Source organism: Coccidioides posadasii, chromosome 1 (assembly GCF_018416015.2).
Source record: "Coccidioides posadasii str. Silveira chromosome 1, complete sequence".
Taxonomy (NCBI): domain Eukaryota; kingdom Fungi; phylum Ascomycota; class Eurotiomycetes; order Onygenales; family Onygenaceae; genus Coccidioides; species Coccidioides posadasii.
Genome location: NC_089407.1, coordinates 3,311,589 through 3,337,494, shown reverse-complemented (window position 1 = coordinate 3,337,494; position 25,906 = coordinate 3,311,589). Strand labels below are relative to the sequence as shown.

Genomic DNA, 25,906 nt, shown 5'->3' with positions numbered 1-25,906 from the left:
GTTCCACGCAACAAATTTGTAAATGCCTACGTTCAGCCAAATGTAGGCTCCAGGGATGTAGCAATTCACGACCTTCCCCGTCCTTACCCCGTCTATACTATACATACATACATACATAAATACATACAATGTACGTATGTATAGTACATCAAGTCATACATATATGTTGAGTGTTGGGAACACTGTGAACAACAGACTACGCAATTGAAGGCACAGTTACAGTGTCGCGAAGTATTCGGTACAGTCTCGATCATGCTTCGCAAGTTTTAAACATCCTCGAGGGGAGGAAACAATGGGAAAGCAAGCAAAGTTAGGCTCTGGCAGGAACTCAGTGTGTCAACTCACAAGGTTTTAGCCTTCCCATGACAGTTACCATTCAGGACAGAACCATTACCCAGACTTTCAACAAACCTTACCCTGTACAGCGCTCATACATTATTCCCCAGAACTATTAATTACGAGCGTAACACCGGCAATCTCCAGCTGCTCCAGATCTCGCTCTTGCTCCTTCGCAGTTGCTGCTCCTCCATAATAGCCAACCTACCCTTGTCCTCTCACACGGCTCAGGCCGTACTGCCCTCTGCGACTTCGACCTGCGCACCTAGATCTTCCAGTCTACTTGGGGAAAGTTGATCGGTCTCTTCCTCCGGTCATTGTATTTCCTAAAGCACCACCACCCCCTCTCTATCTCGCCTATTGTTCCTGCAAGTCTGCTTGACTTGTGAGCATCGTCGAATCCTTTTGCTGCTGCTTCAAGGTCAATAATGGAGCACCCCAATCCTCCCCACCGGCCATGGGAGGAACCACGTTCCACCCAACAACCCCCGCAACCTCAAAACAGCCAGGTCTTACCCTCGATCTCGACCTTGACGGCGAATATGTCCTTGGGCTCGATCACTTCCGCAGAAAGATCGCCAGCTCAAACCACACTCGAAAGAGACTCGGGGACTTGGTCTATGTCCCAAAGTGCCCGTATGGTTTCCCTTCCATTTCTCGTCTTCTCAGCCCACTTCGGGCCTTTTGATGTTTGCGAATGCCCCGGAGTTTGCGTTTTCCACCATGGACTGACGACTTGACAAGCTAACGCTACATCCTTAGGTTCCTCTACCTACTCAAACACGACAAATGGCACCCATGGTACCCATGGGACCCAGCGCCCCGACTACCCTGAATCACGTCGCAGCAGCATCGACAGCCGAATGAACCAAGGCCTGAGCTCTCTGGCCCTTAATCCAACCTCGCCATACCAGAGTGCAAATGTCTCTCAGACTTCCATCGTATCGGGCCTTCAGCGAGAGCGCGGTATTCCGACAGACTACGCGGCGACACCCTCAACGCATCGTGGACCGCGTTATATAGGGAATCAGGCGTTATCGCCGCTGGGCCCCCGGGTTGGGGAGCACCGAAGTTTCCCAGCTGGACGCACTGCTCCCGCAATTAGCTCCAACCCGGAAGCCAAGATTTACAACGCCGAGACTCCTATTCCAGGCATGCCGTATGCTTTCCCTGATCCGTACGTTGCTCGTCCCTCAGAGAAACCTGGTCGGCTATCAGATCAAATTTCTCGGCGCGATAGCGGTACGGAGTCCCTTGCAAGCAGCAGATTCACCAATGATGCTCGATTGCCCCAAGGACAGCAGGGTATGTATAATTTCCAGGCCTCCGTTAGTGTGTTGATATCGCGTAAATCTACGTGTACATGAGCATTATGTAGAGGATCATGGTTCAATATCATTTCTGACTGTCGAGCAGAATTGCCACAGAGTGTCCATCATCATTCCCTCCATCATAAGCAGGTTCGAAATTTGATGGGTGACAATGAGGCTACCAACGGTTCTACTCCATACAGTAGAACGCCAGAATTGAGAATATCTCATAAGCTGGCTGAAAGGAAGCGGCGCAGCGAAATGAAAGATTGTTTTGAAGCCCTACGTACCAGGTTGCCTTCGACCCAAAATAATAAGTCTAGCAAGTGGGAAACACTAAACAGAGGTACGTTTAGAATATCACAAACAGAAGTCATACGTCACAGTATACCCGGAACAGCTCTGAAACCCTTCTCCTACTCTTAATGGATAACTTGGCTCACTTTCACGTAGCAATGGATTACATTACTCAGCTTGAGAAGAATCTTGCACAATCTCAACAGGAACAGGACCAATTACGCGCAGAGCTCGATGACCTCCGGAGATTCACCGGCCAACATCCGCAGCAACCTGCACTATCAAGGCAAACATCTGCATTTGATCTACCTCATCCAGCTCCAACGTTGCAGCCGAACGGCATCGCAAGTTCATCACAGGGGTCGACTTTGTTCTCCTCACCATTCTCAGGATCGAGCACATCGCTTGCGCCTCCACCTCCTGCACAGGATCCATCTAGAACACTCCCACCATTAGTAAACACGCCCCTTGCTCCAATGCAAGGAGTGCAGTATACTGAGGAACGGAGATGAGGGTCCAAGATCTGCCATAAATTCATCCACGACCTGAGTTTTCCTTCAGCGTACCTGTTAGCTGCTCCTCCCCGACTCTTTCGCTAGAGTGATCTCTAGATTTAAGATGTACTCGAATCGAAAGGCCACTCTGATGCTGCCATCTTTACACTAGTTCGACGATCGGTCACCTCATATCAACCGTTACCAGGTCTAACTCCTTTTTTTTCGGGCTAACCTGCCGGTTTGCTCTAGCTTTGTTTAACATTGCTATCACACCATGGATTCTCTCTCTGCAGTATACTATATTTATACCCCATTTCTGTCACTTTAAAAAGCGTTAGCCAAATGACTCGCCTTTATCCCTGCGTGTACCGGTTTACTATCTTTTCACTGTACCTCTTAACCGACCTCCCCTCTTTGAAACCTCATTGTTAATTTTTGGTGGTATTATTGCTCTCATTATCATTTCGGCCTGGAATTTAGGGTTGTGGTTTTGGGCTTGTTTGCTTTGCTCCCTTTGGCATCGGTGTTAATTCATTTGCGTCCGGCGCAGTGGTAATTTGAAATTTGGATGGGAAGACTTTTGGGCCCTTTCTTTTTTTGCCTTTTTTTTTTTTTGTCCATCTTTCGTCTACTCTTGGAGAAGCAAGAAAACTTGTTATAATCCCACTTTTGTTAATGTTTGCTGGCTTGCTGTTTGCAAAAGTGCCTTTCGAATGTTGTATCTCATTTAAGTTGATTTTTGTCCCGCATAACAGCCAGGCTTCATAAGAGATGTTTCATGGGACAGAAAAGTTCAGCTGATAATTCATTTCTCAGGTGTGGTGTTTTTGAATGAAAGCTCCGGGGTCGGGTCTTTCTCTTTGCGCCTTTTGTTATTGAATGGCTAAGGGTGTCTAATGTTGATTGGATGGGTCGCTGCGGTGCAGTGGGCATTTGTCTACACCTTTCTCCCTCTCTCTCTTTTTTTTTCTTTCTTTCTTTCTATTCTTTTTCTTTTTTAAATACAAAATTTATATTAATGGATGGATCTGGCTGTTGACCAGTAGAATTTGTCATGGTTTGACACTCGTCACTTATGGTACGTTGAAATAGCATCATAGTAGCAGGGTTGCTTTTCTGTCCATGGGACTTGAGCATATTGGAACTCTTGTGATATCACTCTGACGATTTGTACGGTGGGTTTTCTTTGTGTATGTGCTGTACTATGGAGAAATACACCATAGCCTAAGTTTCTCGTCGACTTTGCGTGGTGTGATACGCGTTCTGGTCACTTTGCTCCGTTCCTCGACCTTCCTAGCTCTACGGCTGCCACAGATCCAAAGGCAACACGTCCCTTGTGTATCACAGAGAAGAATGATATTTAACATAATAGCTACTTGAACCAGATAATTTCGTACTCCGTAATAAACACGGCTTCCCGTGATAAACAAAACGCTTGATTGTATGCATAAGTAGTCGCTTATTTACAGGGATATCGCGAGTTTCTCCTCGGCCCAAGGCTTTTAAGCCATTAAATTCAAAAACCTGACGGAGAAGACTGGCTTGGAGATGATTAAGGGGTGGAGCAACGTTGCATTGATTGGGAGTGGGAGCTAACTTTCTAAAGCTCATGTTTTCCGAAAGTGAATGCCGATGGGGGTCAAATTGATAGATGTATAGTAGAAGTTCTTACCTAGCTTAATTTCATATTATCATCAGGTCAGGTGGGAATTTTGATCATGGGATATCACATTAACACGTAGTTCACGGGCTTATCTTATCATAGGAATTGAAAGGTCCCCGCCACTGCAACCACAGTCTTCCCGGGTTCCCTAAAGCCGATGATGGCCTATGCATTAACCCCCTCCCCGGATAATTTCTCCTAGCTGAGATATAATTGCCTGCTCTGTAGAAGCAAATCCAGTGCACCAGCTTTGGAAATAGCAGACAAAACTGTGGCGACTTGACACACTAACACAAACAACGGAGACTGACGACAATGAGTCCCCTTGTTCCATATTTGATAGGTGCTCGTCACTATAAAAATCAAGGTAGCACTCAAGCTCTTAATTTTCCCCATCCGGGGCATACTTGTTAAAAGCAATGATGCCTGTTGATTTCACGAAAATATTTGTTCTGTGGTGTAATTAACATCATCAGCTTTGGCCTCGATTGCTTGGCTTTCTGGCAGGATTTTCTCAAATTTTGGAATTTGGGAATGGTTATTGAAGCGAACAGTATACCACTTTGCTGGATGTGCCATAATACTCCCTACAGAAGGCAAATATTGTACTGAACATAGACTAATGCATAGAAGGACCTCTATGGAGTATTTGCCCGGTTACCTGTCCACGTGGCGCAGGAAGACCCCACTACCAATGCACCAACTAAGCCATATTAGAACTAGCTTCCTTAGCACACTGTGCTTATTAATGAGCTTAAGTGAACGACAGGCAAACACCGCCTTCGCTTCATCCAGCAGCGATCTGACTTATTCTGGCTAAAATGCGAGCATCGCGCGATTTGCTTCCTTTTCCTCGTGATTATATGCGAGTGTAATTCTCTAGAACCTCTTGCTTTCGCCCTGAAACGCCAGCAGCTGCAATGGAGCCTTCGAGCGATAACACGCCGATCGCTCAAAGACCAGAAACTCCACCTCGCCCACCCATATCTCCAGTCACGCCAGTCATGACACATACAAGTCTATTTCCCGTTGCAGACTCAGAAGGGATGATTCCACCGCCAGTAGTACAACCTCCGGAGGTTGAATCATCTATTGCTACTCCAGATCTTGGCTTGGCACCTCATCCTAGAGACAGTACCAGCTCAATGGCTCCGTCTTCTCTCCCCCAGATATCACCGCCACGCGTCTTGCCCCCTGAACCGGCACCGGTTCCGATATCTGAATCTGATAATCCTGATGCGATCGCTCTCCGCTCCGCCATATCTGTGCTCCAGATCCAAAAGCAACAGACTCTTCGTGATATCAGGACTTTGGAAAAACTGAAACAAGCTGCAGCAGAAAATCCCGAGGCATTTGCTAAAGATGTTGTCAAGGGAGATATTACAGTCTCAGGCGGCGAAATGGATATTTTTCAACCGCAGTTTCAAGATCAAGATGGCGATAAGCAGAGTACTGGTGTGAGTGTTGACGGAGATCAACAAAAACAAAGTGAACACGCAAAGCCCGCATTCAGCAAAATTCCTAAACCACAGGATATAGTGAGGATGCCACCGATAAACTGGGCAAAGTACCATATTGTTGGCGAGCCCTTGGACAAATTACACGAGGAACAGAGGCAACGACCTTCACCTGGAGAGCCACGAAAGGATGTCCCTATACACATCCAAAAAGCTCCAGAACATGTGATAGCTGCTCCCTATAGGCCATTTACGGACAAACTAGATACCCCAATGAAAACACGGAGCTCAAGCAAACGGAAAAATGAACAAGGTTAAAAGTTTGACTGTTTTCTCCAATTCCTTTCCATTTTAATGGCAATTATACGTATGATATTATGAATTTGAATCCTGTGGAGCTCTCGCAGGAAACCAGCCACTCCCTAATAGATCAGATAGGATACCATTCGCCCTCCCTTTCGCATTCCCCTATCCCAAACTCCGAAGCGACATTTAAAGAATAGGCCAAGTTCTCACAGATTACAAGCCTAGGGCCTGCTGCAGGGCGCTGTGCTTCCGCATTACGTTCGTCCATCTAGCCTCGGCCGTGCACTCGGGACAGGCGACGTTTTTAAACTCGTAATCTGCGAGAATTCTCCCGTAGATTTGGCTTTTTGTCCTTGCTTGCCTCCAAGCCTTTCTTCTGCCCCACCACTGTGGATCCGTGGGATAATATTTCATGCACGTGTGGCAGAGTTTTAGGGTCTCTGGGATGCTGGATGCGAGCCTCCAGCATAGGAGCTGCTCCCTTTCGACCGCGGTATACCAGAGCGCCCGCCTATAATTCACGCTGCGGACCGCTCGGCCGAACACCTTTGCTGTGAGCGCTAGGCAAACTTGAGATGCTCCATCTAGTTTGTCGAAGATCCTTTCTAGGATACTAATGGGTAGAGTATCAAGGGTTGGCGCTACTTTTGCCGGCAATACTCGCGGTCTTACCGATACCTGGAAGAAGATCTGTGTTCCGGATGGATAGTAATAATTAGCCAATATCTTGTTTTCAGTCTCCGTTTGGCGTATTGTCCTTTTTTTTTTTTTTTTTTTTTTTTTTTCTTTTTTTCGTCTCTTCCATGAACACCATTATTCTTAAATGGATGACGAGCCGCTTACCATCGGGTTCACAACGAAAGCAAAGATTTGCTCATATTTTCCTTGCGACGCCCGCCGACCGTGCTGGGCGATCTCCATGTGATGGTTGGCTTGCATGTGACTCATGACCAACGCCCCTGGAGCATCCGTCATGTTCATGTCCCCTCCCACTTGCGGAGCAGTCTGGGCCTGATGCTCCATCACAGGGATGTCTTGTATCCCAAACCCTCCCGCCATGGGATCTCTTGGGACCGTATTCGTTGGAGGCTGGAGTACGCTCGCTCCTATGTTGGCACTATGATGGATGGATCATAGTTAGCATTTACTTTTATTCTATCGCTGTGCTACAGAATGAATATTGCCAAGTGTTGGTGATGAACATTTCTCTTCTCATGCCCCGTCGTCCTGTTATGACTTGACAAATATATTCTAGGAAACTTTGCAGGAAGGAGCATTGTGACTTACAGGGTATTTGCCCGGTTGGGTATTTCCGTTTGCGCTTCTATCCAAGGGGGAAGAGGATTGGCTGGACCAGCTCTATCGGAATCAATGAGCATAGGATCCGTCATAGCGGTGTCGACGATATCCATCAAGGTGCGCACGCTCGGCAACCAAGTACGATCCATGAGGGGATTTGATCATCAACTTGACAAGAAATAAGAAAAGAGTATGGAAAATGAGGGTTAATGGGGAAAAGAAAAAATCTGAATAGGAGAAAACGAAGAAACCAGGATTCTTCACAACATAGGCACGCGTCTACCTCACAGACGGCTCTCTCCGAGCTCACGTGAGTCCAAAAACTGAGGTGATACATGAATTATCTTCTTGCTGTCCTGCGGGAGTGATATGCCATTTCACAAAATGCAAAGGATCAAATTTCAAAAAAGGGGATTGAACCTTGGTTGAAAACATATACCCCAGTCACTTACCTCCACCAATAACCAGGACCATGGATGTTAAAAAGTGGGAATTTGTTATGGCCCTGTCTTTGATTCTGGTTTGGCACGGGTAGACATCGGTTGGGCAAGTTAATCCTGCGCACAGGCACTTCGCTTTCTGGGTTGCTCGTGAGGTACGAGTCGAAGGCATGGCCATAATCTTGCTGGACAGTATCTTCGTTCGGAAAATTGGCGGTAGCTGGATCGTGCGTGGGAACCGGGTTATGCCCATAACCTTGAGAAGTGATCCCTCTGTTTAGGACATCCACGGGGCCCAGATTACTTTCGCAACTTGGATCAATGCCATCGCCATAGCTTTGTGGGGTGATATTTTCATTTAGAGAATCGATACTGGTTTTGTTGTACGCGAGACTCGGGTCAATGCCTTGCCAATACCCCTGGAAAGTGGTGTCTTCGTTCGGCGTGTTTATCGGGGTAGGATTACCTTCAGGGCTTGGCTCACTAGCGCCGTCAAGGGATTGATGGGTTCTGGTTTCGTTCCTATCGGCTTCACTCATTGCCTCTAACGCTTCATTAATCCAGGACATGTCTGGAACACCGATATTGAAGAGATCATAGCGAATATCAGAATTATCGCAGGTGTCTTGGTAAGGGTTCATATTCCCTGTTGATTGATAACGCGCGAGGCGTGGAAGAAAAACTGTCAAGTTAGTGTATTATTGGAGTTAGACGTGGCCTTGATGATGGTTGCTGCAGACTTGACGCTTTGTTTTGAGATCCTGGGATTCCAAGAAGCTTGAAAAGAAGGTAGGTCGATAATGGGAAAGAGGAGATTCTGGCGGCTGTTATGAGCTGCCGGGGTGAGAGAAGTTGTCACAATAAAGGCTGGTAGCGGAGGAGGAGGCACGAGATTAACAGCAAATGGGCAGCAGGCAGATGCGTCGTGATCACTCTTCTATTTGATATTGTGTCCAGCTCTTAAGGCTATTCACTTGGAAGACCCAATTGCTTCAAACACAAGCGGCTTGAACACACGGTCTTCAACCCTGATATAAAGGTTTTCCAGGTTTACACGTCACTCTAATGTGCCTTGGTGATACACATCTTCTAAGCTGCAAAGTCGCTGTGATGTCTGGTGACTATACAGGATAATATATTAATGTCAATGCAGTTTAAGGCTCTGGACAGAGCTCTGAGCTTGAAAGGATATGGAAAAGGGCTTAGCTATCCATGATTTCTCTATCTTAGGGGTAGTGTTTAACCTAGAGCTCGCGGTTTATAAAAATGATTTGGTTGAGGCTGTCTTGTGCCGGAGACGGTGTGTTGTCTATATGTGGGTTTGTCAATTCTCTCCATTGAAGAACGGAACTGTGGTGTATAGTTACAACCAGAGAGCTAACAGGGGAAGAGGATGAAGGCTCAAAGGAAGCTCTAAGAATCAACCTACGGTTGGTGACTTGTTATCCTATGATGAAATTAACTCGAGTGTTAACATAATTGGACAGCTATGGTACAGTCCATGGAGAAAATCTTTGAACACCCATGAACCGGTAAACCGGGACAGTATCCAATCCACATCGTAAATAATAATAAGTAAAGAATAAGCGTGATCAGTCATCAGTGTTCCCTTCTCCAATGGAAACCTTCTTGAGCTCAAGTTCCTGCTTCAACCTCTGCACTCTCTTGCCAACCTTTCCTTTTAATATGGGGTTCGTCATCTGCTCCCATTTCAAAGTCTCCGCACGCACCAATGCCTCAAGCTCTGTGATCTCTTCTCTCTGTTGCTGTAATTGACGCTGCTGTTCCAAAGCATCTTCGTCCAAGTCTGCATTCGCATCTTCAGGAGATGACTCATCGCTTTCATCTTCATCACCAGAGGTTTCACCGGCTGTAGCAACTTTGGGAGTACTAATTTCAGCTTCGGTCTCCGGCTCTGCCTCCGGAACACCTCCAACAACATGCTCATCGGTGATGGCAGATGTAGGGACAGAATTGGCTTCCGCATGTGCTGCCAATGCAGCTTCCATTTCTGCAGCGAGATCGTCTTCAAACAGGTCAGCCATATCTTCCTGCGTTCCAGGTTGCATGTAAGCCGTTTCGTCGACCTCGCCTTCAGCATCTTGTTCATCGTCATATTCTTCCTTATAGGCGGACTCTTCACGCATGTATTGGTTGGAGTCCATGACTTCAAACTCTGGTGGTTTGATAGCTGCAGCGTCATCTTTTAATAGTCTCGCAACTTCTAGCTCCACAGCTTCAATGGTGCGATTACTAATCCGCTTCCGGAAGCGCCTCTTGCGTACCCATCGCATTGGCGGAGTTAGGCCGTGTGCGTACTGGTGCGTGGATTCCTCGACGTCTTTCGGCAATGGGTAGGTTCTTGCTTCATCTTCGGATTTAATTGGACCGAGGACAAGCAGCATTTGACATATATCAGCTGACTTATAGAATGCACGCTTATCCCAACTCTTCATCCCTTCCACGATGCAGGGAAGATCTACCATCGACGCCGCATACATCTTCCCACGAACAGTGACAGTAGCTCTTCGTGCATCTCGAGTTAAAGCTTTAAAGCTAATATCCGCTCCACCCTGACTCCGTGGGCCAAACCGTTTCTCTTCAACAGCCTGTCGTACGTAGTCACAATCTTCTCCTGGTGGCATGCGCAGAACGAACTCTTCTTCCAAGGCCGGATCAATTTCCGTATCTGAAGCTTCGGAGTCGTATCCTACACCTTTTGGTCTCCGCGGCGGCTCGCCTCTGCTCTTGAGGCGGATGGATGGGAGGGGTTTGGCGCTGAACTTGATACGTTTTACTGTCTGAGCTGGTGCGGGAGCTGACGCCGAAGCAACCGGTCCCTTTTCAACCGCATCATGCGTGCGCTTTTTCGATGAGCGAGGGCCATCTTTGGACGACCCTGCCTTGGTGCTCTTCTTTGGTTTTGGGGCCTTGGTCGCTTCTGGCACGGGTGGAGCGGTGGCTTTGGGACCGCCAAATTTGAGCTTAAGCTTTGGGACCGGGGTGCCTGGGGTTGTAACCGAGGGGGAGCTTGCGGAAGGAGGACTGGATTGCTTCGGAGCTTGTGGCACTTTTGGCTTGCCAAAGGTCAGCTTAAGGGAAGGTTTGCCAGGCGGCTTGCCAGACATCTTGTGCTCTTTTGAGCAATGGAGGGGCAGTGTAGGGGTTTATGTAGAAGAATGACGGAAAGCAAATGATTGTAAGACAGTAATGACCTGAGGTAAATGCTGAAGGACTTCGCTGAACTGCCTGGTAGGTTCCTATGATGGATGTCTGGAAGAAAACACTGGCGAAGACGAGCAACCACATCTCAAGCTGCACCAACGGAGGTGTGACTTCATCTCTTGGCATTCAAATATGATCACGTGAATCGATTATATAATATGCCTCAGAGCAGTGATTCAGGGGCTCAAGCAGCGAAGGGGGATTGCTGGACTGCAAGTTTGGACAGGGAGATCAACTAGCAGTAGTAGCGGAAGAATGATAAATGTTAAAATGTAAGACAGAGCAGAGACATGGAGTCTCAAAGCAGCTACGTTTCCTCTGACATATGCTTTGCGAGGCAGGCTTTTGTCAGGCTTTTTGGAGCACCGTTTTCCCTTGTTTGCCTGTTTGTCTTATTTGCTTTGCTCCCTTTAATCTACCATCATCACCAGCTAGAGGCTTTAAGCTCCTGTTTCTGATTCGTTGTAAATGCTTATGTCACGCGAATTTTGGCTCTGGTCAGTTAAAGCTCGTTCCTGGTGTTACTCGGTCACGTGGCGCCAAGCAAATCAAAGGTCGCCCTTCTCCAGACCCAGCTTCATCCGCTTCACGCACTCGAATAGAGGCAGAGGATTCTGTAGACAAAAGGCTCGAGAAAAAAAAAAAAAATTTATTTTATTTTCTAGCAGTGCAAGGGAATGGAATGCATCAACAAAATAATCTAATTTTATAATTTTCCAAGCGGTGCGTTTATTAATAGATGAAGGACTCTGAAAGAACTCCCAAGGAGAGGGAAAATGGTCTTCCAGCATTTGACAGGTGTGGGAGCTTGTCAATGTCTCTTGATCAGAAATGTGGTCCTGTTCCGGTGATGGTGAGCTTATGCTTCTGTTGGAAAATATAGATCAGTACCAGTCTCGAATGTTGTGTAAGATAATGCCAGAAGCACAGTAAACACTTACTCCAAGGCTTAGTGAAAGCAAAAAACTCAGTGCTGCTCCCACAAGGAAGAGTAACCAGACAGAACGCATGGCTACAGCAATTTGCGGAATCACTAGGCTCTTTGCCTCCTCGCTCAAACCTTTGAAGGTAGAACTGCTTGTTCCAGCTACTAAATCTTTGATTTTGTCGGGTGAAAGGTCAGGAAGAACACTTCCAACATTCTGGAGAGCAAAATTTTGGAACAGAGCACCTGAAACTGCGAGAAACATCACCATTCCGAGGTCTTGGACTGTGTAGAGGAAATCTGGTCAGCATAAACTCACTTATATGAAAATGTATTCAGACAAACAACATGTACAAAATAAATTCTTACAAATTGTCAGGGCTCCAATTGCATTCGCAATGTCATGGGGAGGAACGAGCGATTGCACAATAGCGAAGCCGGCAACAATATAGCAGCCCCCACCAGCTCCAACCAGAACAGTGTACCCATATATACTTGCGTTGGATGAATTTTCGTTTACCGTGTCTTGATATTTTAGTTAGATTCAAGGACAACTCATAGTGATTGAAGGAACTTACACATCAGAGCAGAGCCAATAATGGCTAGAGCACTACCCAGAATGTGCCATGGACCTATATAGGACAACCTTGGCATTAGGGCTCCATTCAATAGCGATAGCACCACCATAGAGACAATGAATGGAAGCAAGCGAATTCCAGCGTCGAGAGGGCCATCTCCCTAGAGACTGATGAGTATGGCATGGTCCTAATACTTAGGTACATCTTACATACCCGTAGAAATTGGAAGAAAAGGGGAATGTAGTAGGTCATCGTCTATTGAATGAGTTAGCGGCATATCAACACAAAGAGTGCTTAAAGGACTGGAAACATCTGCTGACCAGGATGATTCCGGACGATAAAAATATTTGAAGTTGCATGTTTACCAGGATCAGACGTTTTAGGAAATGAGCTGGATAAAGCCTGTTCTCTTTAGTCACTCCTGGGTGGAAATGCATCAAAAAGATCGTGGCGACCAAAAGGATAGCGGTCACGGCCCACAGAGCAATTTCAGGGTTAGAATTCCACGCGTAAATGACACCACCGAAATTTATTGCCATCGTGAAGCAAGCACACCCAGCTAGGAATACTACAGTCATGATCCAGTCGATCATTCTGCACTTTCCCTTGAAGGATTTGCCTTGTTGAGGGTCAATTTTTGGAAGCAGCCACAGATATGCCGGAGCAAAGACGGCGCCAATGACAAGATTAATATAAAAGGACTGGATGAATATGCATCAGAAACGAACCTAAGTCCGATATATGGGGTATTTACGTACCCATCGCCAGGTCGCGCTGCTCGTAGCGAAAGCGCCGCCGACCTTCTCATTGTTAGCATGCTGATAAAAGGGGGGAAAGAAAAGGACAAATCAATACATACTACCGGGCCCAAAACACTACCCACACCCCACATAACAGCATTTCCCGACATATACATCGCTCTCTCCTTTAGGGAGGTTGTGACAGAGACATACATCATTGTGCCGGCGTACATGCCGGAGCCACCAATACCAGTAATAACACGAGCGACAATCAATGCTGTCATATTGGGTGCAGCACCGCAGATTGCGCTTCCAATTTCGAACAGAATTAAATTGCCCAAGTACACCCATTTGATATTGAACACGCCATATATCTTTCCCCAGGGGAGAATAAACATTGAACCGAGAGCGAATCCAACTCCGATCCACGGAAGTAATTCAATCTCGCCAAAGTCATCAATAATCGATGGTTGAATATCTGCCACCTATGCACAATGTTAGGGAGATCCACAGAGACGGGGATGCGGGAAACAAAGGCCAGAAAGACGCACGATAGTATTATCGAGGGCGAAGAGAAATGTCGTGGACAACATGGCAGTATACGCAATCGCCCACTAAGAACAATATTTTAGTATAGCCCGAGTAGATAAAGATAGGATTACATAGTAGGATGAAGCACCTTCCATCCATGAAGTTGACGACGCGGCTCTTCCTTTTCATTTCCAGTAGATGCGATATCAGGCTCGACCTGCATTTCAAGTTTGCTTCCACTCGCGGAGACATGGGTGTCCCTTTCCTCCATGGATTCTTCAAGATTCGTCTCTCAACCCGTTTGGCCTTTTTCTTTTTGCGGGAAACTAAAGACGCAGCGAGAATTAGAAATCCTAGGGTTGAAATTTTGAAAAATCACGAGGGAGCCCAAGTTCCAAGGAAAAAGGACCGTTTTATACTTGATTCTCACAGTGCAAAATACTCCGACGATTAGAAGACACCAGGACAAAATTTGAATTGGCCGGAACCCGTCCCAATCAAAGAAGTTGCAGCGAACCTCCGTTTTCTTTGCTGCAGGAGGTATGTGCCCGTTCAAGGTGCAGCCTGGCAAAAGCTCGAGGAGAAATATGTCGGGAATGCAGGATGTGTAAAGTATATAGAATATAAAACCATAGAGAAGAATTAGGAGAAGAGTGGTGTCGGCGCTCACTTTTATATAGGACTTCAATGGCCGGGGATAACTAGCGTTGTGTAACATCAACATAGTGGCCCAGTCGTAGCAGATGGACTCTGAGATCGAATTGCTTTCTTCTCGGTCTCGGTAAAGTGAGTGGCTACATTGCCTCTCGCGGCAAGTTTCATGTCTCTCCTCTTCGTTTCGTTCGGCACAAATTCCTATGGATGGGATGAAAATATGATGCAGAGTCCAACCGTGGTCTCTCAAGAGGTTTTGAGTGGTAGCCATTGATGACCAGCACATGCAGTCACGAATTGATCATGGTTTCTGCCGAATAACCCCCATGTTCTCGGTAGACGTGCGGATTCTGCGAATACGCTGTCAACCATGATCCTTGTCTGTACTTGATATCCGATTGCAGGGCCTAAAGGACTTGTTCGCCTACGCCCATTCCGGCTAATAAATAGTTAGCTATAGAGTAAGTAAATAGTCAATGGTAGGGATGAAAATTTTGACTAGCAGGAGCATTATCGCACTCCAAAGGTAGACAATCACAGATCTATACATTCTCACCATCACAATATGAAATTTGGAGATCTTCAGCCAGTCTCTGCGTCATCAAGGATAACGGGCGCCATTACTCATCTGGCTGAAAGTTCTCAAGATAGACCTATACCAGCCCACTATGTGTTTTCACCGCGTGTCCCAAGTCCTGCCTTTGCCTTCTTTCACAGATAACTAACTTTAATTGGCTGACCAGTGCACCGAGTATTGTGGGAGAGGCTGTTGGGCTAACTACTCCCTGTATTCTGACCCGACACGTGAAGCCAATGGATACCATCGTGGCAACAAAAGTTCAAATTGATGATCTCGGCTCCAAATCGCAAGCTGGATGGTGGACGCGCTTAACAGCGGCACAAACATGATTGGCGGGCCCTATCTCTGGTGCTACTCACGAACAAACAAAAACTCGCATCTTGAGTTTACCACCAACAGCAGTCTCTTTTCAATCTGAACCCCAGGAATGGCTCCAGAGAATATGAACTGCATTGTTTCTTTGAGAAACCCCCACTACACAGCTTTGGTAAGTTATTGAGCGGCGTAGATAGTGTACATCCACGGAGTACTCCGGCTAGTTCACATCGAGCTTTGCATCACGCCGTTACACAAGCTGTGGTCGCCTTTGACTGGGCCGGCTTGGCAACTAGACAAATACATCAGACACGCAAGCGCGTTGGCAAGGAAAGGATTGCTATCCATCCGCGCTCCGTACATGTTGCCTCTGTAAACAAAACTTGCCGTTAGTACGCGGATCCTGCAAAACCCATCCGTGGCGTGAATTCAAATCGGTTGCTGTGTGGAACCATAATAGGCACCGCGATTATTTCTGTGTACTCTGTACAGGCGGTCATGACGCCAATTGCTAAACTGATGTTATGAGGATGATCATGGCGAAGGAAGATATGAAAGGATAGGGACGATTTCCTATTTTAACCGCCGCATATTATAACATTGAAACGTCTAACATGTTGCTTTATACTCTAGCTGGCACGGCCTGCCTTGGCTCGAGCTGCTAAATACTCGTCTATCAAACCACGATAATCGCGGGGCTTATACGGCACGAACATCTCCGCGAACATGTTGCTCTTTCGATGAGGATTGAGCCCGAGATCCCTCATTAGCGTATCGATATACTGAATCATGTTAGCTGTACGGTGCGCAACCATAAGTCGCTAGACCGGACTCACCGAGAGGAAATCGTAGATGAAGTAAGAGTGTTTTCTCCCTTGTTCAAGATACCGTTTACGAGTCCAAGCATTAAACGTAGCAGCTTCAAGTTCCATCTCTTTTTGGCTAGGCAACTCCAGCCAGCCCTCGAGGAAAGCAACTCCCCAGAGAGCCTGTAATTCTGCAGCGAGTGGCGTGAAGGCCGAGTGAATGTGACCCGGGAAGAGGATCGTCCGGTCGCCCTGTGCTGCCAGTTGCGGAACCACCAGTCGACGATAATGTCTGTTTGGACCTCGATCTCTCTTCCTAGAAGTTGTATTTGAAGCCAATGGGTCCCTTCGGAGATAAGGCAGGAGTCTGTTCACTATCTCTTCCCCCTGCGCATCAAGAGTGGCCCATCTGGAAGGCTTGTCGTTGTCGTACAACAGCTCCAATTCTTGTTGAAGTTCCTTGCTGAATGTGTCGTAGCCTTTGTTGAAGCCAGTGCAGAGAATAACAATGTCAGCGGGAACCGAATACCCGTTCTTCAGGTTGACAACGTCCTTGTGCGAGAGGGACTCTATCTCTGAGCGGTGTATTGTCACGTCACCAGCATGCATCACCTTCCAAAAGTTAGGAACAGTCGCGATACCGATTCCGCCACTACCCCAAAAAAGTCTATATCCCCATTAGTATGAAGGCTTTACCACATATAAGTAGGTTTGGGGGTTCGATGTCGTACCCGTCTTGTTTTGGCTGCGCCCGAAGACCCTGAGTATGCTCACTTTTGGAGTAATCAGCATGTCGTGCTGATAGATATGTCGCAATCCGCCAATATACATTGATGATCCCCCTACCCGCAATGGTGCGCTGAAGGAAATAGTACCAGAAACCCGAAGTGTTCATAATGCTCGGACTAAAATTTGCTGCCATTCGAGTCGAAATGTGATCAACTATGTTCCAGAGTCCCATAAACGTAGGAGCGTAAATTGAGAATGGACCAGAGGGGCCATCCCGGATGATCCAGTCCACTTTTTTGCCGGCGTTGAGGAGGTGGAATACCATGTCGTACGCAGATTTCGAGGCGCCAACGACGGATGCTCGCTGAACATACTCTTCGATATGACCAAGATACTGGCCAATTTGCCATGTATGGATAACAGGCTTCTCAAAGCGGCTCCGTGGCCATGAGGGTATAATTGGGCTGGAGTTTGCACCAGTAGCATAAATTAGCTTGTTGCATTCAAGCTGGCCTCCGCTAGTTTCTAAAACCCAGCCGCATCCATTTGAATTTCTCTTAACCTGATTGACTCTGGTTTCAAGGCGGACTCGAGGAACCAGATCATGATCTTTTGCGAAATTGCCCAAATATTTATGTATGGTCGCTCCCGAAATAAAACCATCACCGGAAATACCTTCTTTTTTCATGGGGTAGAAGGAATACTCGAACAGCGGATGGCTGATTTGCGCATATAGATTAGGGTATACTCTCTCCCTGCTCCATGCCCCTCCGATTGACAAACTATCGTCAACAATAAGCAGACGAGTACCAGGAACGAGCTCGAGGTAAGTCCGCGCGGCAATCAAGCCATACCATCCTAAAAAGTCAGATGTGTGATCAGTAAGGTAGTGATCGACCACATGTTATGATACCCGAGTTACTAGTGCAGATCTGGATAAATGGCCAAGCAGGGTCTTGAATGCTTGACATAAAAGGGATAAAGGAAATAGAGGCACTCACCTGCGCCAACAACCACAACATCAAACTGTTCCATGTTCAAGGTAAACAAAGCCTCTGGTTACACCAAACCACAAATTTGCTTCTAGATCAAATATTCAACGCAGGGACTATGACGGTAAAACTATGCCATCAGGTTTCGTGTAAGCGATCTTCGACTGCGGAAACTTGACCGGTTTAAATACCTGAAATCCGCTAGGAATGATCTCCTGCAAAACGGCGCAGTTAACACCGCAAATCGACAGTGGTACCTGGAGTCACACAAACCAAAGTCTGCGATGCACATCCTCCTAGTATGAGATACTACAGCAGTCTTAATCTGTATGACTTGTCCTTGTGCCTTCGAGGACATCGGATGTTGGTGACACAGCGGAGAGCTACTCCTCGTTCTGCCCTTCATTTTGATCTGATGTGCCGATTATGTACAGTAATTCGATCGTCTCTTGTTGGGAGCCTTGCAGCTGCTTCCATGAAACTAAGGGCGTAGTGCCCATAACAGAGGGTTGCTGTAATAGCACCATTCTCACAAAGACGTTCTTGAAGGCGTGTAGGGTGGATCTCAAAATGCTGACTTGATCTTTGTGGGATTGGATGAGCGCCTATATCTTGTATGTACAAGAATGTAACATAGAGGGTTCCGGAAACTGTGGAATCTTTAAAAGATTCGATCGATCCTCTGTTTTTGCGAAGAAAGCAAAAGTCTTCCGGTTGCAAAGCTTCTCGAACCAAGTCATTATGCCCTTTTTAAGAAATCGATGCTCTTCGGGGAGCGACTCCTCCAAAGATGACTATAGCAGCGTTACTAGCGTTGTCTCCGACTACGAATATCCAGCATCTTCCATACCTGGGTATGGCGAAAAGCCATTATCGGAGCAGCTGGAGCCAATTGCAGTGGTCGGAATGGGTAAGCAGCGGCTTTATAGCTATCATTACCCATAACTGATCGCATTAGGCTGTCGTTTACCGGGGGGTGTTAGTTCCCCGGCCCAATTCTGGGAGCTCATCATGAATAAGGGTACTGGTCGCATGGCCAAAGTCCCCAAATCGCGGTTCAACATAGATGCTCACCTGCACCTGAATAACGAGAGGCCTGGGAGTTTTAACGTACCAGGAGGGTATTTTCTGAACGACAGCCTTCAGGAATTTGACCCTGTGCTATTTGGAATTTCTGTAAGTGCAGCTCCAACAGCTAATACGATTTTGTTAGCACAGAGCTAATATACTACCTGGTAGCCTGTTGAAGCGATGTGGATGGAACCCTCAGCAGCGAAAACTACTTGAGGTTGTCTATGAAACCTTGGAGTCTGCTGGCGTAGCTTTAATAGACATCGCGGGAACCATGACAGCTTGTTTTGTCGGCAGTTTCACCGCGGACTACCAGCAGATGACTTTCAAGGAACCGGACTTTCGTCATAGCTATGCAGCAACTGGTGTAGATCCCGGAATCATCAGCAACCGCATTAGCCATGTGTTCAATCTAAAGGGACCGAGTATGACGGTGAACACAGCGTGCTCTTCCTCCGTGTATGCCCTGCGCAATGCCTGCAATGCCCTCAGGAACAACGAGTGTTCCGCTGCTATTGTTGGCGGTACGAATCTCATTTTGACAGTTGATCAGCACATGAACACCGCAAAACTTGGCGTACTTTCTCCCACATCGACCTGTCACACCTTTAATGCGCACGCGGATGGCTACGGCCGCGCCGATGGAGTGGGTGCTGTGTACCTCAAAAGGCTTCACGATGCGGTTCGCGACGGCGATCCAATCCGAGCTATAATCCGTTCTAGCGCTGTCAACTCAAACGGAAAAGCTCCAGGTGTTGGAATTACCCATCCAAGCTCAGAAGGCCAGGAAGCTGTTATTAGGCAAGCTTATCGCCGCGGAGGCGACCTAGATCCAATGCTGACGGGGTACTTTGAAACCCACGGAACCGGAACGGTACATGCTTCTTTTACCAAAGTTTTGTGACGGTCAATTGGTACTAATATTATGTGTTCCAGCCTATCGGTGATCCACTCGAAGTTGGCGCAGTCTCGAAGGCGATGAATAGCAAACGAAAGCCCGAGGATGGCCCACTTCTGATTGGCGCTGTTAAAACTAACGTTGGACATAGTGGAGCCGCCAGTGGGCTGTCTGCAGTCATTAAAGCGGTTCTTGCGGTTGAAAAAGGGATCATTCCGCCTACCAGAAGCTTCACCTCACCAAATCCGGCCATCGATTGGAAAGGCTGGAATGTCAAAGTTGTTTCGGAGGCGACACTATTTCCCACGCATCTCCTCGTCAAGCGGGTTAGCGTTAACTCTTTCGGATACGGGGGAACGAACGGCCATGTTATTATTGAAGGCGCCGACTCGTTTTTGCCGACTTACCAACTTTCCCAGCAGAAAAGCAAGCCTCGAGGCACTTTTTCTCGTAAAAGACCTTATCTTTTAGTCTTTTCAGCTCACAATAAGCCGACCTTAAGCCAGAACATCGAAGCATATGGAAAGGTTGCAGAGAAGTATAACCTACTTGACCTTTCTTACACTCTCGGGAACCGTCGATCCCGCCTTGCGAGCCGTGCATATGTTGTCACAAGCGATGCCACCCTGGTTTCGGATTTCAAAGATATAGCTAACTTTGTTGCCTACGCTGAAAATAAAAAGAAGCCATCGATCGGGTTTATATTCACCGGTCAAGGAGCTCAATGGGTTCGCATGGCAGGCCAGCTTATGACCTACTATCCAAGCTTCTTGAGGACCATCAAAATCCTCGATAGAGTGTTGAATAACCTTCCAGACACGCCTGAGTGGACGATCGAAGATGAGCTCCTGGCAGATGCTGCCTCTTCGCGGGTTAACGAGGCTGAATTCTCACAGCCATTATGCACCGCTGTCCAGATAGCGCTGATAGATCTCCTTACTTCCTGGGGAATCACGCCTGCAGTGACAGTTGGACACTCCTCTGGCGAGATCGCTGCTGCATACGCTGCAGGTAAAATATCCAGGATGGAGGCCATTATTCTTGCTTTCTACCGAGGCCAAACGGTGAGGGATATCGACACGGATGGTGCTATGTCGGCTGTCGGCTTGGGTCCGAGTGTGGTGAAACCTTACATTGCACAATGTGACGACGTGACCATCGCCTGCCACAACTCCCCATCATCTGTAACCCTAAGTGGTGATTCGTGCGCTTTGGAAGTTGTCAAAGAGAAGCTTGAAAAGGAAGGGATTTTTGCAAGAACACTCAAAACAGGCGGGAAGGCATATCACTCTAAGCACATGGAGCCAGCATCAGCCAAATACATCGCGCTTGTGCAAAACGCAAAGAGGACCTTCCCATTCGACCCGCCTTCTGGGCCGACGGCTGTGATGGTATCTTCCGTCACGGCATCCACGATTCCTCCCAATATGGGGATTGATGAGCATTACTGGGCTGCAAACCTTGTCAAGCCAGTCCTCTTTAGCGAAGCTATAGGGCAGATGCCTTCCCATTCCGTTGATATGCTTATAGAGATTGGACCCCACTCCGCATTAGCCGGTCCAGTTAAACAAATCAGAGCCGAACGCAAGCTGGATAAACTAGCATACCTTCCCACACTTGTCCGTGGTCAGGACTGTGCTGTCCAGCTCCTCAAGCTTGCTGGAGAGCTATTCCTACGTGATTATCCTCTCAATATGTACCGTGTGACGCTCATCGAACAGAGTCTTCCCGGTGGAAAGATTGACTTTAGAAGAGGGTCAATCCTTGTTGATCTTCCCCCGTACCAATGGACCTATGGATCAAAGATCCTTTTTGCAGAGCCTCGCCAGTCCGTCGAGCACCGGGGCCCTACGCATGGTCGCCACGATGTCTTGGGCCGAAAACTCCTTGGAGGTTCCAAAACTGAACCAACGTGGAGAAATGTTCTCCGAGTGAAGGATTTGCCGTGGCTGAAAGACCATAGTCTGGGCGGGGATATAATTTTCCCAGCGGCAGCGTATTTCTCTATGGCCATGGAGGCAGTCACGCAGGTGAATGAGACTACTACCGCTCCCACGAAGATAGATGGGTACACGCTGCGAGACATTTCCATCAAGACAGCTCTGATCGTCCCAGAAGATGATGACGGGATTGAAACAATCTTTACCATGCATCCTTCAATCCATGGTGGGGGGGAAGCCAAAACGTATGGTGGGATTTCAACATCTACTCAATCTCACAGGGCGGCATTCAGAAAGCGCATATGACTGGAATGATCAGTGTCAACATCCGTCCACGCGGGGAGAAACCAAGGGACGTTCCAAATATGCCCCAGAGAGCCAGCGGCAAACTATGGAACCAGTCTCTGAGAGCTGTGGGCTTCGATTATGGCCCCACTTTCCAAGATATGGACCAGATTCGCTTCGACGGTAAAGCTTATGCGGCCTCAAGCAATACACTTATTAAACAGGAGTGTGGCATCATGCAAGGAGAGTCACGCCATATCCTCCACCCCGCGACGGTTGATTCCTGTCTGCAACTCATCATTGTTTCGATCTATGCGGGAAAGGCTAAGGATATGACTTGCGGCGCTGTGCCACTCCAAGTTGATGAGGTTACCATCTGGCCCCCAACACCCGAGCAGCTCCAGGATCCATTCGCGACAGCTTATTCTTGGACGGATGAGCGAGGAATTCGCTCTTTTCGATCCGGTGCCCAGCTCACTGCGAGCGACGGGGGTCTTCTAATTGACATTAAAGATATGCGATCCATTGCATATGAAGCTGCGGCACCACAAAAGGCCCTGAATGCTCCAGATCCACAACCGTATATGGAGATAGTATGGAAATGCGACATTGATACCTTAACTCCCGGAACTTGCTACCAGGATTTAAGTATTATCAACATTGTTGAGATGATCTCACATAAGAATCCCGGCGCAAAAATTCTGGACCTAGAAGGACACCATGAGGCACTCTTCCGTGAACAAGCCCCTATTCTCAATTACAACAATGGTTCTCTTTCTGATAACACTCAAGAAAGATATGATCTGATACTGGCCAACGGCGTCAAAGCATCTGCCTTGATGATGGATTCGGTTTCCCAGCGTTTAGTTTCTGGTGGCCGTGCGGTGCTAAGGAATGTGGACACTACTGTCACAAATCCTAACTTCTCATATATTGCTTTTGGCGAAAACCTGGTAATTGCGAAGGTTGCGTCACCGGTCGATTATAGTCTAGCAACGCAGCAGTCACACCCCTTCGTGTTTGTGTATAGACATACACCTGCGCCCCTTGTATATCTGCTCGCTGATAGATTTACAAAATGTGGTTGGAAGACACGATTAAGTTCACTCGATGGTGTCGATATTGAAGAAGAGGAAAGAGTTCTCGTTGTCGCGGAGCTCGAAGAGCCATTACTTTCTTCACTCGGAGAGGCCGAGCTGGTTGGTATTCAGCGGATAATATCAACGGCTTCCTCTCTTGTTTGGATTACGCAGGGTGGCCTTCTTTCCGGGAAAGAGCCTGAATATGCGATGGCGTCTGGATTGGCAAGATCAGTGAAGAGCGAGAATGCCTCGCTCGACTTCATCACCATAGATCTTGACTTAGATACAACCTCTTTACCTGGTGCTGTACACGCAATAACTGATATCGTACGCCGCCAAGTCGAGAAAGATAAGGACCGCGAAACTGAGTACTGTGTGGCAAAAGAGAAGGTATATATCAGCCGACTACTCCCTAACAAGGAACTTAGTTCGGCCTATTCTGTTGGCAAGTCACATTTCGAGAAGAGCCGTTACGATCGCGAGAGAGCGATTGTTGGTCGAGTCCAGTCAGGGAAAATAATATTTGAACAGGATAAACGCTACGAAACGAGATTAGAGCCCGATCAACTTGAAGTTATAGTTCACCTTAGCGGACTTGCTAGAGGTGTCGCCGTTATCCAGGGCCAAGATTATCCGATCACTTTCAGCCATGAGATATTTGGGACCGTTACCAGAGTCGGTTCGACAGTGAGTCGATATATTCCCGGCGATCAGGTTGTGGGATTCAGCTTCGACAAATATGCTTCATTCCAGAGAGTTTCACAAAACCTCGTCGAGAAGGTCGGTGCCGATGAGAACCCCAAGAATATTCTTGGCCTTTTGATGGCATATGCTTCGGCAATTCACGGTCTAAAGAACATTGCGGGAGTTGAGCAGAATGAGAATGTTCTCATTTTAGGCGACGCAGGGGCTGCCGCAGCAGCTGCAATTAGAATGAGCAAGTTAATGAAGGCAAACACATTTGTGACAGTTGAATCGGAAGCAGAGGCCCAAGACGTAACAGCAACATTCGGCCTGCCCAGGGAACGGGTGATTACCGGATTTCTTGGAGCGAACACGCAGATAGACGAGATATTTGGCCCTCGAGGTATCGATGTCATCTTCTGTTCTGCGCAATCTTCCCCAGGTATCGTTCGTGAATGCTGGCGGCGGATCGCTCCGTTCGGAAGAGCTATTGCATGTGGGCATAAAAACGTCCTCAAAAGAAGCGTGTTAGACACCGTACCCTTGAACCACGGGGGAACTTATTCCTCGTTCGATATCCTTGATTTATATAATCACAAACCTCATATTTTGGCAGACGCACTCCGAACCACTATACAGCTTTATCGCGAAGGATCCATCCCAAGAGTCGACGTGGCGATTGTCAAGCACTTGACCCAACTAGATGAAGCGATGGCAAAATTCTCTGAAGGGTTGTTGCAGGATCCGGTTCTCATCTCTTATGGAGAAACAGACAGGTCGCTCAACGTCGCTCCAACGCGGTTTGCGCCTCAGTTTGACCCTAAAGCCAGCTATTTCCTTGTTGGGTGTCTTGGAGGCCTTGGCCGCTCCATTACACCTTGGATGATGGAAAATGGGGCCCGCTATTTCATCTTTTTATCTCGCTCGGGGACCGACTCTAAGAATGCAGCACTGCTGGTGAAAGATATAGAAGCCAAAGGAGCAATTGTTCAAGTGGCGCGTGGCGATGTCAGCTCCAAAAAAGACGTCGAGAATGCCATACGAAATGTTCCGAGCGATCATCCCATTAAAGGTGTGGTGCAGGCGGCGGCTAGTTTTCAGGTCAGTTCCCATCGGATGCTGGAGAGATTCACATAGGCTAACCAGATGACAGGACACGATGTTTGAGACAATGAGCCATGAAAAATGGATTAATTCCATTAGCCCGAAGGTGATCGGTACAAAGAATTTGCATGAAGCGCTTGCAGATTTTCCTCTGGACTTTTTCCTTATGACCAGCTCGACGTCAGGCACCCTAGGAACGCCCGGCCAGGCCAACTATGCTGCTGCAAACAGCTTCTTAGACGCCCTTGCTCGTCATCGTGTATCGAAGAATAAGGCTGCCTGCAGTTTAATCCTTCCCATGGTGTTGGGCGTTGGTTATGTTGCCGAGCACCCAGAAATCGAAGAAGCGCTCAAGCGCAAAGGGATCTATGGAATCGATGAAGAGCACATGCTGCAATCATTCGAAGCCGGAATCGCGGCAGGAGGAAATCACCGGTCAACAGGCCATATAGTTATTGGCATGGACCCGGCGGAACTCCAAAAATCACTTAGACGCGCAGACACAACGGACGCGTTCTGGCTGGGGAATGCTCGTTTCAAGGGCCTACTTCAGACAATTCGATCAACTGGGACGGAGAAGCAATTGTCCAACCAGTCAGTACTCAGCACAATTAGGGACGCAACTTCGCCGGCAGAGGCTGTAGATGTGGCAGTTGGACACTTTACTGACAAGCTTGTCCGCCTTCTGCACCTCGAGCGCGATGAGATCGAACCGAGCGCGAAGTCCATTGCATCTTATGGGCTGGATAGTATGATTGGAGTGGAGTTACGCAACTGGATATTCAAGGAGTTCGAGCTCGATTTTCCGTTCCAGAAACTTCTCGCTCCGAGTTTGACGATCATGAAGTTTGCTGCTCAGGTTTGTGAGAGCCAGGGTGTTGTTGTGGAGTGAAGTTAAACCAAGCTTTTTGACTGAAGCAGAGATCACGTTAAGCTCAGTTGACTAATGTCTTGGCGAGCTGTTCCACTGGGCTGTGGCTGCGGCCCCGCTCCTGCCCGTGAACCAATTTATTCCCTGTCATTAATAGAAATAGTCCTGTATATTAGGTTTCCAGGATCAATACTTTTTAGCAGCTACAGTAGATTCTACTTTTGAGACTTGTTTTCTCAGTTCTCCTCGCCTCCTACGTATCATAGAACATCCGATATATTCAAAGATGGA

General features: G+C 47.5%; 9 protein-coding genes across 9 annotated transcripts; 4 read left to right on the top strand and 5 right to left on the bottom strand.

The window, feature by feature from the left end:
* The first annotated feature begins 553 nt into the window (after window positions 1-553).
* On the top strand, window positions 554-3,404 carry D8B26_000961 (uncharacterized protein). The gene is made up of 4 exons (XM_003070860.2): window positions 554-972; window positions 1,099-1,641; window positions 1,753-1,992; window positions 2,100-3,404. Exons 1-4 carry the CDS (start codon window positions 765-767, stop codon window positions 2,453-2,455), a joined length of 1,347 nt encoding a protein of 448 aa, XP_003070906.1. The 5' UTR covers window positions 554-764; the 3' UTR covers window positions 2,456-3,404.
* A 1,619-nt stretch (window positions 3,405-5,023) lies between these two features.
* D8B26_000960 (uncharacterized protein) lies at window positions 5,024-5,878 on the top strand (the record flags this gene model as incomplete). The annotated part of the gene is made up of 1 exon (XM_003070861.1): window positions 5,024-5,878. One exon carries the CDS (start codon window positions 5,024-5,026, stop codon window positions 5,876-5,878), a length of 855 nt encoding a protein of 284 aa, XP_003070907.1.
* Window positions 5,879-6,079: 201 nt separating this feature from the next.
* Window positions 6,080-7,314, bottom strand: D8B26_000959 (uncharacterized protein; the record flags this gene model as incomplete). The annotated part of the gene is made up of 3 exons (XM_003070862.2): window positions 6,080-6,556; window positions 6,710-6,983; window positions 7,154-7,314. The coding sequence occupies 3 exons, from the start codon at window positions 7,312-7,314 to the stop codon at window positions 6,080-6,082; spliced, it is 912 nt and encodes a 303-aa protein (XP_003070908.2).
* Window positions 7,315-7,613: 299 nt separating this feature from the next.
* On the bottom strand, window positions 7,614-8,246 carry D8B26_000958 (uncharacterized protein; the record flags this gene model as incomplete). The annotated part of the gene is made up of 1 exon (XM_066123396.1): window positions 7,614-8,246. One exon carries the CDS (start codon window positions 8,244-8,246, stop codon window positions 7,614-7,616), a length of 633 nt encoding a protein of 210 aa, XP_065979470.1.
* A 791-nt stretch (window positions 8,247-9,037) lies between these two features.
* On the bottom strand, window positions 9,038-10,858 carry D8B26_000957 (uncharacterized protein). Its single transcript, XM_003070863.2, has one exon. It carries the CDS (start codon window positions 10,731-10,733, stop codon window positions 9,198-9,200), a length of 1,536 nt encoding a protein of 511 aa, XP_003070909.2. The 5' UTR covers window positions 10,734-10,858; the 3' UTR covers window positions 9,038-9,197.
* A 797-nt stretch (window positions 10,859-11,655) lies between these two features.
* Window positions 11,656-13,929, bottom strand: DEP3 (Efflux pump dep3; the record flags this gene model as incomplete). The annotated part of the gene is made up of 10 exons (XM_066123395.1): window positions 13,753-13,929; window positions 13,625-13,687; window positions 13,193-13,558; window positions 13,092-13,133; window positions 12,654-13,034; window positions 12,547-12,588; window positions 12,334-12,493; window positions 12,125-12,280; window positions 11,772-12,040; window positions 11,656-11,697 (listed from the first exon to the last, which is right to left on the bottom strand). The coding sequence occupies exons 1-10, from the start codon at window positions 13,873-13,875 to the stop codon at window positions 11,656-11,658; spliced, it is 1,644 nt and encodes a 547-aa protein (XP_065979469.1). The 5' UTR covers window positions 13,876-13,929.
* A 1,853-nt stretch (window positions 13,930-15,782) lies between these two features.
* DEP4 (FAD-dependent monooxygenase dep4) lies at window positions 15,783-17,723 on the bottom strand (the record flags this gene model as incomplete). The annotated part of the gene is made up of 4 exons (XM_003070866.2): window positions 15,783-15,935; window positions 15,990-16,626; window positions 16,691-17,546; window positions 17,690-17,723. 4 exons carry the CDS (start codon window positions 17,721-17,723, stop codon window positions 15,783-15,785), a joined length of 1,680 nt encoding a protein of 559 aa, XP_003070912.2.
* A 698-nt stretch (window positions 17,724-18,421) lies between these two features.
* On the top strand, window positions 18,422-21,895 carry D8B26_000954 (Type I Iterative PKS; the record flags this gene model as incomplete). The annotated part of the gene is made up of 4 exons (XM_066123394.1): window positions 18,422-18,590; window positions 18,639-18,856; window positions 18,894-19,625; window positions 19,688-21,895. 4 exons carry the CDS (start codon window positions 18,422-18,424, stop codon window positions 21,893-21,895), a joined length of 3,327 nt encoding a protein of 1,108 aa, XP_065979468.1.
* Window positions 21,896-21,954: 59 nt separating this feature from the next.
* D8B26_000953 (putative secondary metabolism biosynthetic enzyme) lies at window positions 21,955-25,636 on the top strand (the record flags this gene model as incomplete). Its single annotated transcript, XM_066123393.1, has 2 exons — window positions 21,955-24,741; window positions 24,794-25,636. The coding sequence occupies 2 exons, from the start codon at window positions 21,955-21,957 to the stop codon at window positions 25,634-25,636; spliced, it is 3,630 nt and encodes a 1,209-aa protein (XP_065979467.1).
* Between the last annotated feature and the right edge of the window lie 270 nt (window positions 25,637-25,906).

Excerpts from the sequence above, each read along its gene's own strand:
- D8B26_000961 (XM_003070860.2), top strand. The coding sequence starts at position 765 with ATGGAGCACCCCAATCCTCCCCACCGGCCATGGGAGGAACCACGTTCC. Across the intron at positions 973-1,098 it reads GTCTATGTCCCAAAGTGCCC|GTTCCTCTACCTACTCAAAC; the intron begins GTATGGTTTCCC and ends CTACATCCTTAG. Across the intron at positions 1,993-2,099 it reads GTGGGAAACACTAAACAGAG|CAATGGATTACATTACTCAG; the intron begins GTACGTTTAGAA and ends ACTTTCACGTAG.
- D8B26_000957 (XM_003070863.2), bottom strand. The coding sequence starts at position 10,733 with ATGTCTGGCAAGCCGCCTGGCAAACCTTCCCTTAAGCTGACCTTTGGC.